The sequence below is a fragment of the Chrysoperla carnea genome, chromosome X (genome assembly GCF_905475395.1).
Source record: "Chrysoperla carnea chromosome X, inChrCarn1.1, whole genome shotgun sequence".
NCBI lineage: Eukaryota > Metazoa > Arthropoda > Insecta > Neuroptera > Chrysopidae > Chrysoperla > Chrysoperla carnea.
In genome coordinates, this window is record NC_058342.1 from 5942370 (window position 1) to 5959807 (window position 17438).

Genomic DNA, 17438 nt, shown 5'->3' on the forward strand with positions numbered 1-17438 from the left:
GGCTTAGCAAAAAGAAACTGCATTTTATGCAGAAAGCAAGCCACTTTACCCAGTGATACTAGGGACCAATATAAGTGATTTCATCCGAGGAAACACAAATTTCATCCACTGGAATTCAAGATGGCGGACCTTTTCCAAAATGGCGTCTGCATACTTTAAAAAATTTATAGAATCAAAACGGTTGCACCGATTTAAGTGATTGAGGTGTCAATCGATTCCTATTAACATCTCTAATCAAAAGAAAAACATACCATTTAAAAAAATAAAGATGGCGGCCGAATATTAAGAAAAATGTGTAATTTTTCCATAAATTTTTTCATTCTAGTGAAAATAACAACTAAATATCCTTTAATATGGTCACATATTTTTTTATTTAAATAAAACCTGATTATATTAGCTACAAAATAAAAAAAATTGCTTGACAATCCGTCAAGTAGTTTTTGAACTATAAGCACTACAAAAGAAGCGCCTGATTTAGAAAGCCTTCATTGCACGTAATGTGATGCAATGTACATACTCCAGTAGACATTTACTTTCTACCTGGAAAGTACTCCGAAGTTAATGAAATTTTTACAGGCTATTTGGAGGTACTCTAGGATGTCTTTTCGACCTTGAGAATTCTGTGCTATCTTGAAAGGGAGGGGCAAAAACACCAAAATTTTCGGACTTTTTACAGTTTTTTGCTTATATCTCGTTACTTAAGCCAATTTTGTGATCTATAGTCTCTCACAAAGTTGTAGAACATTAAATTTGCTAAAATTTGGTATCTAAAAAGATTTTCTAGACTAATTAGTGCCCAAGATACAGCCGATCAAATATAGACAAAGTTACTCGAAACTTACTTTTGTCCCTATAACTATTTATTTCAATCATATCATGTTAATTATATAAATCGCACGCCAATATCAACAGTTAAATTCAACTATGGCCTCAGTTCTACCCCCTACCCCTTCCCTAACTATCCCCCTTCCCCAAACGTGAAGGTCTCTCATTTTAATGTAAAAAGTGCATTTTTAGAAACCTTCACCAACATCAAATACTCTTACGTTGTACACACAATGTGATGTCAAGGGGTGGGAGGAGGTTCCGCCGACCAAGATTATTGTTTTGATTTGCAGTTTCCATACTTTCGTTAATATTTTTTCAGGATAATAATTTTTTCATCATTAATTATTATTTTCATTCAAAAGAATTTTGTTTTATGATTTCGGAATGTTTTTATTTATTTAAAACATTATACATTTAAAAACTCGGAAAAGTTTAAAAATTTGTGGGAAAATGTAAACTTCATTATTCAAGCGATTGTGTATGATATTTAGTAATAAAGCCCTTATTTAAAGTAAATAAATAAAGTTGTTAATACAATCTCTTTCTTTGTTAATCAAGTTTACCGTCATGCAATAATTGATTGCTTGAAAATGAAAAAAAACATCCATTATTGGGGTAGCATTTAGAGATGTTAGATGTTAGATTAGAGATGTTAATAGGAATCGATTGACACCTCAATCACTTAAATCGGTGCAATCGTTTTGATTCTATAAATTTTTTAAAGTATGCAGACGCCATTTTGGAAAAGGTCCGCCATCTTGAATTCCAGTGGCTGAAATTTGTGTTTCCTCGGATGAAATCACTTATATTGGTCCCTAGTATCACTGGGTAAAGTGGCTTGCTTTCTGCATAAAATGCAGCTTCCGATGAAAATATCACCGTAAGCCCTAAGACTAAAATTGGAAATAAGCTTACTAGTAAAATATCTAACGACGTCAGTGATTCTTAAATTAAATGTTTTATAAAGAAGTAGAATATACACCGGTTTTCTCTTTTAAGGAAACCGATAACAAAACAAATTCACCTTTAAATGACCTAAAGATAAAACAATTTACCGAAACATGAAATTATCTTACATAATACAATGAAAATTATCCTACCTAATAAGAATACATTAAATGTTCTCCATAGTACTTTATGAATGACAATGATATGAAATCATTCTGCTGATTAATCGCATAATAAATTTTCAGCAGAAAGAAAACTAAGGTAACTTTAAAACATGTGGTATAACCACACAACAATGATTATTTTTAAGTGGCAATATTATGTAAGTTGTCGTTTGATAATTTCAGTGATAATTTAACACATTATTAATTTTAGAAAGATCCCGAACGGTATGCAAATACTCAATTAAGAAAAGTAAGCAAACTTTGAAGTATGTGGTATAACCACATAACAATTATTATTTTAAATGGCGACAATACGTAAGTAGCCGCTCGATAATTCCAGTGATAATTTAAGACTAATTATAAATTTTAAAAAAAATACTGAATCCTACACCAAGACTATTATATTAAAATTCGAAGTACTTTACTTGGTTAGTGTGTGTACGATTTTTATATAAAGATTATAACAATTCGTTACATTTTGTTGATTGGTACGGTTTCCCTCCTTTTGACCATGTGTTGTGAATTCAATAATACTTTAAAAACCATTTCTCATTCTTGTTTAAAACTATTTGTGATCCATATTAATATGATTAAACAAACAAACATTTTTATTCAATCCACATCAAAGTGCAAAATCCTTTCTTTTTTTTTTAACCATATTTAGTTAAAGAAATCCGATGTTAGCATTGAAAAGTCCAAACGGAGAAGGGGAAGTATCTTCTATTTTATTTTATAAAGCAATGATGTTTTTTTTTGAGTCACAACGCTGCCTTCTATATTAAAAAATAAGTACTTACAACAAATATAGATAGGCTTGAATACAGTATACTCTTTAGGGTCTAGTCAATATACAGCTATGGACACATGGGTGCGCCGTAGCGATGTGGAACTTACTAAAAGAAAAATAGAAAAAGTAAAGAAACTTCAAGGGCTGTTACTTGAAGAGAATCTGATGCGATCTAAATGTATGAAGGGTGCCTATGATAACAGCCTTCTGCATGGCAGAGAAAAGGTGACGAAGTCCACGTTATACTTGTGTCATACTCGGAGGGCAAAGTTATGGCCATGTATGTAGGTGTTCGAGGCATAAGAAAGGCATGCCGAAATGAGTAGTATCAGCGTTTGCGGCTGAGATTTGCACATAGTAGTTGATATTGCTTCCTTACATACATACTATTGGTGTGTTAGTGTGGCTATCACACCATCTTGGGCAACGATGAGTGAGCCTTCTGTTTTGGACTTGAGTACAGCTGATTGGAGGAAAGCGCAAGTAAGATTACAGGAACTGAACGGAAAGACTACATGTGTCTAGATGACGATAAAACATTCCTTGCTGGTCACGACTCCGACGATATTCAAAGAGAAAACGTATTTCAGCTCGTTTCACTGCTTAACGTAGTAACGTAAACTTGGGGAGAAGGACTACGTTATCACCAAGATCAAGATTAGACGGATCAAAATCAACGTTCAACTTAGACGGTGCATGTTGTGCTGCCGTTGTACAGAAACACGTGGGTGCAAACTGCTACAGATGTAGAGAAGGATGGGTATTGTAAGCACATTAGTATCATGGGCCTAATGAATCCCAGTCAATTCTGCCCGATTTGTCGAAGATAGTGCCTAAATCTGCCACAAAGAGCTTCCTTGACAGAAGACACAATCTGCATGTGATTTTCATCGGCACCAAGACCCGGTAGAGCTGTTTTTCATCATGTCGGCATCGTAGTCAATGAATGACGACACATTTATTATAACCGAATTCGATACCAATGGCCTTCGTGTACTGATGGACAGCTTTGAGAGCTTCGATTTTTATTACACGCACTGGTGGGAGAGTTTTCGCTACACATTACACAACCATACATACGTCCACAATTATTCTTAGTGATTCCGATCTTTGTCACTTTTAAAATTGAGTTACTTCTTTTCTTATATTTGGTGGCTCAAACTTGACGATTTTGTTACCAAGTTTTGACAGTTTGTAAATTTGTTTTCTTTCGGCCTTAAATAAATTAAAAACATTGGTAGAGGGACTTTGATTTATGGCATGTTGAATATTTGCCACGTTTTCTACAATTTAACCAAGATCTGCGTGACGGGTTGCTATATCCTATGAATCATAATACGATGAACGTTTCTGAACAACGAAGAAGGACTTCTCTGGCTTCAGTTTGTAAGATTCGCGAGATCGGTTGTTATACCCTGTGAATAATAGTACGATTAACGTTTCTTTACAACGGAGAACGGCTTCTATTGCTTCAGCCTGTAGGTAAAACAGCTCACACTCCTAGCCTTACATCGTATTTTAGTACATCCCTGTTAGTTGGAATATCGACTGGGGTTATTTTGATTTTGGTTCTTGCAAGTATTCTTATTTTTAAGTCCAGTTGATGTTAAGTCCTTTGCAGGTTCTGCGAAGCTAAGTATATAACATGCAAAAATAAGTTGTACTCGATGTATTTTACCGCTTGTTGGATTTTTGTTTTTGACAGTTTTATAGAAAAATTTTATAGAACTTCAAAGCGATTCTTAAAGATGACCCTTGAGGAATTATTTTCTGTCATAATCTACTTTTTTGCATCTAGACTTTTTTTACTTTTCCTAGATTCCAAATTAGCAAAATCAATACCTTGCCATTCCGAATAATAAGTTTTTACGGAATTTATTACAGAGGAATTAATTTTGAGAACATTAGAACAACTGGAAACATTTCTGGACTTTCTAGCACATATGGTCGAGAATATATATTAGTCCTCGTATAAAATTTTGTTCTCCATCTGAAATTTGTCACTAAGGTTCATGTATCTGCTTATATTGTCTATCAATTTCATGCCAGACGCGTTAGTATCAGTGCTTTCGGCTTCTATAGCAACTCGATCGGTACGAACATTGGTCGTATCTTAAAATTTGTTTCGAACCCCATCATTGGAATCCTGCATTGCAATATGTTATACTAAATTTAATTACACTTAGTTTACTAAAATGACCGCAATGTGGTTTCTTTTTTTATCAAAAATAAATATTTTGTAACTCTACACGTCGATGCCAAGCGTCTTAGCCAATTATGACCGTCCAGATGGTATAACATTAATATTATTAAAGGTCAACTTTCTCGTAATATTTAAAGGACAGTTTTCTGAGAAATATTTGATTATAGCAATATTTAAAATAAACTTTCTAAAATAAATATTCTAATTTATGAAAGCTAATAAATAATTATTAAACAAATGCGTAACATGCACATGTTACTTTATAAAATGGTTTTAAGTATCTAAAAAGAAATATAAGTAATAGAGGGTATATAATTTACGCGAGCTCCAACAAGCACCCGCAACGACTAACCGTGCTGTCCGGATTTCTATTTACCTAACCAGGGAACTAACCGGGTGAAATATCGTAAGTCCCAGTGTTTGAACCTAACCGGGCACCCACCGCTAAAATATAGTTATCACGATCACTGTGTACGTGGTCGCGGATTTACTGGGTAAAATAAAGAAAACCCCATTTCATATACCAAATTAGGTACCCTTGCTTATATTATAAGTGTGTTTCGATATTTTCTAACCATACCAGGCCACTGAGCTGGTAAAATATAGTGATCGGTAAAATATACGTGTACCCGAGCAGGCACCCGCATCCTCCAAACGAGCTAGTCTGATGACTATTAACCCAACCAGACAACTAACCGGGCGAAATATCCCGTAAACATCAGTTTACCCTTAGAATTTTACTCAGGAATACTCTTAGCGTTTTAGTTAACATTAATGTAATAATAATAATAATAATAATAATAAATTACTGTATTTAAATCCATTAGATTATTACAGGAGATGACATTTTTTATACAAAAAAGATCTGTTATTGTTTCATTATAAAAACCAGCAAAAAGAAAAAAAGAGAAACACAATCATATATTAATCCTAAAAAATAAATAGAAAAATAAATATAAAATTTGATTGAATTGAATTATGAAATTGATAAGAAAATAAAACATAACAAGTATAAAATTAAATTCAAGGAATATCATCCGAAAAAAAAAACATAATAATAATAATAACAGCAAAAATAACAGTAATAATAGCAAAAATAACAATAATAGCAATAATAACAATAATAACAATAACAGTAATAATAATAATAGTAATAATAATAATAGAAGATACTATTACAATCACAGCACTGTGTACCCTGATTAAACACAAAGTTAATTGAAATAACACAGATGTTAGTTTCTTATTCTTCTAGAGAAAAAGCTCGAAGCTTTAAGGCATTTATACAAAAAAAGAATAGTTTGTTGATTTCCCTTAGGTCCAGAGTGGGAAAGCAATTCGGCTAGTGGGTTCAATGATTGTTTGTTGACTATCTCTCCCAAATATGCGCATCCTAAATGTGCTAAAATTGGACACTTCAGGATAAAATGTTCTGGTGTCTCATTTTCTCTGGTATTACAGATCTTACATTCCTCTTGGCTGTTCCATTTGTAAATTATTCCTCTTAATAGGAGCCTGATGTGTAAATTTCCCATTAAGCGCAGTTGGACAATTAACCTCATGTGTTCTATGTTAATAGGCGAAGTTAGATAGTCGCATGATTTTGACAGAAGATATTTGTATAGGGAAGAATAAGAAGACTCATGAATTCTTGAATCATCCTGTTCTTTTATATTTTTTATGTATTTCTGGACCATGGCTTGTTGGTTTTCTTTTAGTTCATGTAGACTTTGACTAGCCCAGATTGACTCAAACCCTAAGCTTAAAACAATTTGTTTTAGTTGCGATACCCAGTTATATTTTATAATAACGCTATCACTATTTGCGTTATGAAGTAGGTGTAAGTAACATTTTTTCACAAACCTAGTGTCAGAACAGGCAAGAAGTTTGCTCCACCAATTCAAAACCATAGCAAGAGCATACGCTCCTAAGTGGTCTCTACTATGTTCTTTGCGAATCATATAATGTGGCGTATTACGTGGTAAATTATAGATTCTTTTGAAGAAGCAACTTTGCACCCTATCTAATTCACTTAGATTCCTCAGACCCCACACTTCTACACCGTATAATGTTGTTGATGTGACAATGGTAGTAAAAAGCCTAGTTCTAGCTAGCTCAGAGTTACATCTGGTTTTCACAAATAGCTCCCTGACACTACCAATAGCTACGTTTCCTTTTTTAATCGCAGTGTTTTCCGCTTCTGTGAAAGTGCCCGAGCTAGTAAATATAACTCCTAGATAGTTTAATGCTCCCACTATATCAATAGGGTTATTTTCAATGCGCAATTGAGTATCACTCTGTAGCCTACCACCTCTGAACACCATTGCCTTTGTTTTTTCAGGGTTGATAATAAGTTTGTTAGCAACACAATAATTGTTAAAGACGTGAAGGCTTTCTTGCAGTTGTTTTGTAGAGTTAGCTAAAAGCGTGGTATCATCAGCGTAACACAAATGACTCCAGACGTACGTTCATCTAATTCAACTCCCCTTATTAAATTTTGTTCGAAGTAGTCTTGCAGATCCGACATAAAAAAATTAAAAAGAAGTGGACTTAGCGAATCTCCCTGCAGAACTCCTTGCGAGATGTGGATATTTAAACATTCATGATTTCTGGCAGTAAAAATAATTTTCGCATTACCATATAGGTTGGAAATCACAGATTTCACTTTCCTACTGATACCCAACGCATGTAATTTATACCAAAGGCAGGAATGGTTTATGGTATCAAAAGCCTTTTTTAAGTCCACGAATACTACAAACAATTTCCCTTTAACTTTTGTGAGATGATCATTTATTAAACTATTATAAACTAAAACAAATATGTGATCCAGGCAACCTCTTCCTTTTCTGAATCCTGACTGGTTCTCTGGAATGGAATTAGACAATTGTGCCCATTGCTGTAATCTTTCGCTAAGCATATACGTATAAATCTTAGTGATACTGTTTAGCAGAGTGATACCTCTATAGTTGTAAGGGTCATTCATATCACCTTTTTTGTATATAAGACATAGTTTACCAATGGACCAATGTATGGGAGCCTTTTCAGAATTGAAGGCTTCGTTAAACATATTTAATAGAACACTTTGCCATTTACTTGGTAAATTTTTTTTAAATTCCTTTGAGATTAAATCTATTCCTGGGGCCTTACCTACTTTGATATGCTGTAGGGCTTTGAATAATTCATGTTTACGAAATGGCACGTCTAGAGAAGGATGAAGAACATCCAAGAAAATATAGTCTGTGGGAATTTTGGGCGGAAATAGTGTTTTGAAGTAAGTTTGCCACGTTTCGAGAGATATGTTATCAGATTTAAGCTTATATTTTCTTTTTAGATCATTTACCGCTTTCCAAAACTGTCGTCCGTCCTTTACATTTCCTAACCTGTGATTAAGTCAAAGTATGAGTCTTTTTTCTTTTTGACTAGCTTTTTATAGTTCTTTTTGACAGCCAAATACCCATCAGATGTTGTCATATCAAAATGAGAAAGCTTTGCCTGCCTGAACGCATTTTTAACCTTTGCTTTATGGACTTTGCACTCTTCATCAAACCAAGGTTTATTATTTTAATAGTGCAAGTATTGGTGATGTAGATTGTTCTCTCTTGAACCATGTCGCAGTTTTCAGCTGCACTTGTAATATTTTGAACTATCGCGTTGTAAATATCACTGGCTGAATATTTATCAAGTGCACATTCAGACTCATTTAATCTGTCAATATATGATTCAGCATGATCATCATTCCACTTTAGGTTCTTGAAAGTATAAGTTTGAGGGACACGATTTACTACTCTGTGCGATTGTTTCTTATCAGTATTATTTAACGTTACTATACAAGGTAAGTGATCTGACTTTAATATAAAATCGCTTACTTTAAAATCAAATATTTTCAATAATGCCAAATCATTTGCCCATGTAAGATCCAACAAACTGTGTCCATTGGAGTTGTGGAATGTAAACTGTCCCCTATCATCGGATTTTGACCTGCCGTTTATAATATTAAAACCAACATCCTCTAGAAAGGCAGTTAGCAGCTTTCCTTTTCTATCGGCAACCTTATCTAAGGAACTCCTTACTTCATTTAGATTGGTTAGCTCAAAAATTTCTTTATTGGTTTGACCCAGTAAACTGACTCTGCAGTTCATATCGCCTATCAGAAGTACAGGAATTTTATTGAAGTTATTATAAATCGAGAGAATGTGATCGTTGAGAGAGTCAATAATAAAATCAATGTCTAGACAAGGTTTGAAATAAACGACAATTATGACATATGACTTATGTCCTAATGTTAGCTTGAGTGACACCCAATGTTCACATTGGCTAATTAATAAACATTTAATGTGTTTTTATGTTAACATTAATGTAATTTTACTGTAAATTGCGTATTATATAAATCTGTTCTCTGTAGTAAAATAATAAATGTGCATCTGACCGTGTATACATACAAATTAGCGCCTATTATGTTCCTCTGGCAAAGAACGTGTTGTAGATTCATGTTTATAAAGTAATGCATTCCTTCTATACAAAGTATTGTAGTTTCTCTTCAGAGCGAATGAATCTCACACCTTATTTAAGGTAGTAATTAATTCCGTTTTAGTAATTACTAAAGATTTTGCATGCAGCTAAGCAGACCCGCTTAAAACACATTCTGGTCGGGCTAACAACCTTAGTAATTTTAAAAAATCTGGTCGGCCTTGAGGTCATTTCCTCATCATGCAGCCGAACAATCACCAGTGCGGGTCTTCCAAGTTTTCTCCGGAAATTTTTCCGATCGGGCATTTAAATTGAGATTCTCCCGAAACGCATTTCGTTATGGTCAGATAAATAGACGGGTCAATTTTTGGACACCGATATCAAATCGGGCAAATAGTGCGAAACTTAGTCAGGCGCCTGAAATTAATTCTACCAGAAATCCTGGTCGGACATAGCATCCAGGGTAATTTTAAAGAAACGGTTCGAGTTTCGAATGCGATTTCGAAGGGCTAAGGCCCTTCCAAAATGCATTACATTCTAGTTGGATTACTAGTCGGGTCGGCTTCTCGTACCCTTATTCATTCTCCTCGGATTCATTTCTACCAGGCTTATACCTAGCCTCGCGTTAAAATCCCCAACAACTTTCCATTTTGCATGTATATATTATTATTGGTTATACAATACGGGAAATATATGTTTTTTTCTTCTGTATCATACTTTATCTATAATGCTTGATCGTTCTCATCATAAATTTTATTGATTGCTTTGACCAAGTTTGATTTATAATATACTACTTTTCCTCTAGATTTCTTCCTTTTTTTTAAAATTGTTTTGCATCGTTTTGCTTGCATTCATATCCCTTTAAAGTAATATGTGTGCCTGAGTCTATATATTACAATCAAAAATATAATATCGTAGTCACTTAAGTATTTTACTGCATCACTATTTCTAATTTTAAAAATTTCCTCAATGTTCTAAAACATTATTAGAGTTTTTTGACCTGCTGATATCCTTTACTTTCCTTTTCTCTTTTTTTATCGTGTATATATTTTTCAAATCAATGTGCCATTCCCTGGCTGCCACTAGCATCTTTGCTCCTCTTTGTACTCCTCTGATGTCTGGTTCCCTGATCCAGCTCTTTTTTTATATTTCTTCGCTACACCCATTATCTTGCTGCGTTGAATTATCACTCTTAACGGCCATCAGAAAAATTAATGTACCTTTCAGTTTGCTTCTATATTCAAAATATTCCTAAATCTGAATATATCTATTTTGTCTGTCTTGATTTTCAAATTCAGTTGATTTTCGCACAGCTCAATCACTTTGTCTTCTATTTTTGCAGTTGCTTCAATTTTTATATTCCTTTCTAAGATAATACGATTTTCTTTTTTAGTTCTTTTATTTCTTTTCTGACATTCATAACAAAAGTTTTTATAATATTATCATTATTTCATCAATTTTATCACTTAATTCCGTTTTATTCCCAAACTTATGCACAAAAACAAGTCAAAAAAAAAAATAAAATGCGTATAAGAATTAAAAAATAAAATAGATAGACGCTGGGCTCGACCTTATTAAGCCTTAATACGCTGGGATCGAGCGTTGATATTATTTTCGAAGTCCAACCTGTTCACCTTCTTATTCACGATATATATAAAAATGCTGATATTATACAGATCAAAAATAAATTGAAATGACTGCTTTATTATATACAACTAAAAAAGAACAAAGATAAAAATCAAAATGTCAATGACGTTTTCTAAAGACTATTATATTTATTCATGTTATCTAGGCTTCTTCCCACTAAACTTAAAAAGAAAGTTTATGCTTTAATTTTACACTCTAATTGTTATTTTATTGTACATGTTTTTCTTGCACACAGCAACCTCAAGGTGTATTTCTAATCAAAGTTATTTCCATAAAAGAAAAACTGTATAAATACTTATATTAATAAAAAAAAAGTAAAAAAAAACAAAACAGCTATATTCAAACACTTTTTCATGCAAAAAAACTAATAATATTTATAAAAATCATACAAGCACTCGACTACTAATCTTCATGACATCTCCAGTCATTCAAAATATGATTTGGCCATCACAAGACTCTTCACATGCATATATATAAAATGGGGTATATATAAGTACAAATAAAAATATGTTAATTAACGCCAGATATTATTTTTTGTAAATAGGTGATATTCACGCCAGATTTAGTCATTTAACTCCAAGAAAGTAAAATTAACTCCAAGAAATAAAAAAGACGCATAAACTGAGTATAGAACGACAACACAAGCTTGTACAAAATAGAATTAAAATCGATAAATATTTTTACTTATTTTTTTTAACATCATATAGCATACAACATATTATACATTATATAGCATATAACTAAATTTTTGGCCTTTGCGTTCGCCCTGTGATCTACGGATAGAGTTACTATGGGTCTGCAGTTTTTTGGCCCTTTCGTTCATCCTGCGATTGAGTTCACTCTGTGATCTACGGGTTGGCCATGCCTTTAATGGGGTCGAGTTAATACAGGTCTGCGGGTTTTTGGTCCTTCAGTTCACCCTGTCATTGAATTCACCTGGTGATCAACAGGTTGGCCATGCATTTAATGGAGTCGAGTCAGGACGGGTCTGCAGGTTTATTCATTTTTAGGCTTGAAAATACTAACCAAGAAAATTGAGCATATTTTTCTGAATCAAAGAAAAACTGTAAGTTTCGGTATCTCCGCAGACGGATTCGTAATCTACGTAAAAAATGCTTGAAATTGTTTTTTTCCCTCATGTTCTGGGAAGATTTTTAAGGAAAAGGGCCTAAACTGAACTTCAAAAATTCGGTTTTGTCTCCCTCCAACGTTTTCTTTGTGGAGCATTTGGTCCAAATGCCTTTTTTTTAAATATAATCATTAGCTATAAATAGGTTAACAAAAAGAAAAGTTTGTTAGTACAATATGATTATAAACTACTAAATTATGCATAACATAAAAAAAAAAAGATAGTGTAATTATTTTTAAGACAAAATTAATCGAAACAATATTTCGCAGTGGATATTATTCAAAGTTATAATCTTAGATAATGACATCATATTTCGAAATAAAAAAGGAGGTTTTGGCTGTAGAAGTGCGCAAAACTTATAAAAGAGATTTATTACACAAAGTATCCATCCCCCTCGCTGAGCTTCGATACAGTGCATAAATCTGTATTTTCAAAATAATATTCAATCAAAAGTGAACACTATACCCAGCCTAACTATAATTTTTATTTTGTTATATTTATAGTTCCACCAATGTTATCCATCCCAAATCAACTAGAAGGTGCCTATATTGGACAAGATGTATCACTGGAATGCCATACTGAAGCATTTCCCACGTCTATAAATTATTGGACAACAGATCGCGGTGATATGATCATATCTGGTAAGTGCGTTAGCACGTTTTGTTTAATTTGTACTTATAGTTTACGACAAAACATACTTTATTTTAATCTAGTTTATCTAAATTTTGAAATATATATAGGTTATACCTAAATGTAATTTTTTGTAATAAAGCAAAATTTAATTTGAAAAAATTGTAACCTATATAATTACCTATACTTAACAGCCCGGACTGGTGATTGCATTAAAATAAGCTATAAAAATTTTTTATGCACATAAAGTTTGTAAGCCACACACCACAGTAAATCTCGAAAAAAATTTCTTTAATTAATAAACGAACAAACATCTTAAATCTGATTTTCTGTACTCACATTATTTGGTAAAAAATTTTTATCATATTCTTCTCATTTTTCGGCGTAAACAATCGTCAATACTTCAATACTTTGGGTCTTTTCGTGAAACATACATAACATTTCCATGTCTATAACTTTGGCTATGGTTCATTTTAAAGGTAAAAACTGAATTTAAATGAATTATTCTCTCATTATTATTCATTAATAAGTTCAGTGTTATGACGCAATGCGTATGTCGCGTATGTTTAAAGAAAACTATTGTACATCGAAAATTTTCCTTGCAAAAATTATTCTTGCCCAATGACGGTTTTTTCCGGGTTTATATGTTTTAACATTGCCGGATTCTTTATTTAGTAAAAGTATACACGTATAAATTTATACAAACTTTCAATTCCACTTAACTCGATTCCTGTGCAGAAACGATACTTACTGGAACAATCATATTTCTAGAGAATTTGACGATCTTCACGCGGCCATCAATTCTTTCGGATTAATTTATTTTCGTATTTTGCATATTTTAGAAGATTAATTGATTTTAGGGCAAATTTAATCACTACTTAGAAAATAATCATATCTATAGAATAGAAGATCGGAATGCTATAAAAGACACGTCAAATTGAAGCAGAAACAATTTTTAAAGAATGTTTGTTTTTATTAGACAGACGTTGTCGATAACTTCCAGTTAACTTGATATCACATATGGTTAAATAGTATATTCAAAGTTCTTTTAGCTTTATCTTTGTCAAGTTCACTCTTATACCATCATAATGAGCCCTCGTGCAATCCAAATGAATTAAGGGTAACAAATTTACAGGCTAGCAAGTATTGTTTAATATTAACGAAAAAAAGGTGTCTAATCTACCTTTGTTACTTATGTTATATGGTCAACGGAACTAATAATAATATTTGCTTGAATCAGAGAGTTTCAAAACTCCCTTGGGGAATGAATTTATCATACAATATAATTTATGTATTAAAAACTATTCATCTGTATTAAAGCAGAGAGAGTCGATATTGACGGCTCATGATACAAAGTATGCAAATTATTTAGTTTTGCTATAACTAAAACATCCACCAAAACTCGAGCTACACCTTCTCAAAAAATATTGTTTGTCAAATAGTTTAGCAGGTATATTATAAAGATAAGATATTTTTATGTGCAGGAAATTTAATCTTTTTATATATTTATCCAAAAATACAAAACGTTGTAGGCCGGTTCCAAAATGTCAACTTCAGTAAACTTGGATCAAAATCGAGGAGTATAGCCTCGTTCTTCGAGTACTCAAAGTCAAACTTTGTTTTACAATTTATTTTTATGTGCAAATATTTGACGTGTTGCGTTAATAAAAGATTGAAAAAAAAATTTATATTGATCATACAACCACTTCCTATATTAGTGAATTCTATTTTAAAACTTCCATGGCTCCTAAAACTTTTTGACCACCTCTTTCGTTATAGGAAGAGTTAGTTAAATGACATTATGAACGCACTTGTACTCCGTTTCCAAAAACACAAATAAATTGAATCACGAAATTTCTTTTTTCGAATAAGCAACGTTTTCTTCTATTCCGTACTCCCGAATCCAGATTTCTACTACCAAATCCATTATTAATTCAGTAATATCAGCTGTAGGAATTTTCATGTGAATACTTCCGTTGGGCCCTTAAAATTAAATAGCGAATTTTTATGTTATTGAAATGTGGTCGAACAGCCAGTAATGCACAAATTATATCAATCATACTTAGATATCGGTACTTATTCTATTGGGTTCAGCATGCCAAAAAACATAAAAATTTATCATTTGATTAGAGAGACTCAGCATGTACACGGGTTCACTCACGTATTATTTCTACCGGAGTATGTGGACGAATTCTCATTATACACTATGTGAAGTTAAAACCATAATTTCGAACGTAATGCGTTTTTCGTTGTCTTTGAGTAAACCTTATATTTGAACAAACATGCTTAATTTATACATTTCAGCATTTCAATTTTACACATTTTAACAAAAAGTTCCTACGTCACGTAATCGTTAAGGACTAAAATATAAATAGGAGTAATAACAAAAGAAAATTGGGAGTGTATTAAAAAATGGAAGCTTTTGAAGTTGTGCCAGAGAAAAAAATATTTAATCATGTCAATGTTCTTGCATTTCGAGATGAAGTATTTTTAAAATCGTATTGAAATTTTGAGCGATGTTAGTAGTAATACCATTAATATAAGAATAAAGTTAGGGAAGCCATTGTATTTGGGGAAAGATAAAAGAAAAAATATCGAAAATAGGGACAAAAATTTCACAAACCACTATTGCTCACAGTAATGACTACGCTTACTTGAAAACTAATATTTATTTATGAACCTATTATTCGGATTAATTTTTACAAACAGCTAGTCTAATTTACTTGTAGTTTACATTTATTTAGGAAAAAATTCCATCATCGTCGGGCAAAGTATCAATTGTTAAAAATAATTGCTAAATAGTTAACAATAAAGATTTATGTTTATTGTAACTTTAAAAAAAAATAAATTGACAATGTTATCAAAAAAATAAAAACAATATACCCGTGAGACAAATAAACTTAAATTTAAATTTAACGCCATTGAAAATATATTCTCGAAAGACATCAACATCACTACCTGATGATTTTCCAGAAGCCATAAAAAATACAGCGAAATTTTTAAATCAATGTTTTATGCAGCAACCCTTAAGGACAAAACAGAAAGCTACCTTTGTGAATATGCACAGCTATCAAGAAGACCGAGCTGATCGTTCGCAGTCCTCAATCAATGAGCACTTTGGTTAGTATCGTAATCCTCATCAACACTTCATCTCAACCAACATCATGACAGAACTTTCACTTCGTAACTGTTTCTAGAAAATCAAAGCGTATCCCCGACGTAAATGATCGATGAGTTCGGCAGAAATAAGATGCTCATTATTCAAATTTTAAAACAAGATATCGATTAGATTCACGGTTATCGGAGTCTTTAAAAGATAACTTAAACGAAGAACCTCAAAAGCCTAAAATTCAACTAATTTTTGTTATCAATGTTGTAGACTTTAAGGGTTTACAACTCGATTTTAATTCCAACGGTTTCGACAATAAATACATGATTTAGGTTCTTATCAATCAAATTAAAACTATCCCCGTAAATACTTACAAAGGCATGTTAGAAACATTTCAAATGAGAAGAGTTAACTACAACAATCATCATTTGAAACAAGAACGATTATACCGGGTAGTTCTGACAAGTGTTCCCAGCTCGAGCTCAGTAAAGAATATCAAATATGACGGAAATTGGCTACGATATCGAAAAAGTTTCATAAACCACATGCAACAAAGAACCCTTACCAATGTATTTCATTGACCTAACATATAATCCTGACAAATAATCTATATACTCGATTATCAAGTTAGGAAATAAAATCTTAAAATTCGAGCCGCCAAACTTTAAACGAGAAGTTTCTCAATTCAAGCAATGTCTGAAATTTGACCACACTTCAAATAACTGTAGAAGTACATTTAGATGTGCTTAATGTTTATACAAACACTCGACTAAAGCCTGTCCAAAAACAGCTAAGGAGGAGCCAGCTAATTGCGTTAATTATGGGCAAACTTCTTCATCAAACTGTAAAAGTTGTTTTGTTTATAAAACTTGCTAGAAATAAAGTATCCAACTTTAAGAATACGACACTTTGAGACACTGAACCTAGGCTCAGTGCAATAAATGTAATTCGTGAAAACTTCTTCTACTCCAAGGCCGTTAAAACCAAGTTTTTCATATTTCTAGATCATTTTTGAAACTTTTAATTCCAACCTTTTTCAATTCTAACATCATTAAATTCAATGTGTTTCGACTCTTATTCGATTTGCATATTACTGAGTTCGATATCTTTTAATTTTATTAATGCAACATACTCCTGAAGTTTATTATTTAATTTAATTCAGCGTTGATTTCAACATTTTTCAATTAGAAACTTTAATATTTTAATTTTCGATACATTCTTGAATTTTACTATTTAATTCTTCATCAATGCTTTTCCTGTTTTCAATCTGTTTTTAAAAAAATCGAATTCCTTTTTCTTTAACCATTAATTCTTTTCGATAGTTCTTCTGTTAGTTCATCAACAATTTCTTGATTTCCTTCCAATTCGTGAATAATTTCTTTTTTTAATTCAATTTTTTGTTTAATTTTTTCTTAGAATATCTAAATTTTTTCATAAATTCAAACGTAATAACGTTCCTTTTCATATAAGTTTTTTCATATATTCTTCATTCCTATAAGGAATATCATGATTTTTCGACAACTCCT

The 17438-nt window shown here is 32.2% G+C and overlaps 1 protein-coding gene across 1 annotated transcript in view; it reads left to right on the forward strand.

The window, feature by feature from the left end:
- Positions 1 to 17438, forward strand: part of LOC123302819 (lachesin-like) — a 1791741-nt gene that overhangs the window by 1654960 nt on the left and 119343 nt on the right. The window contains exon 7 of the mRNA XM_044885910.1: positions 12677 to 12814. Coding sequence (XP_044741845.1) covers positions 12677 to 12814 — 138 coding nt within the window. The remainder of the gene's footprint in view (positions 1 to 12676; positions 12815 to 17438) is intronic.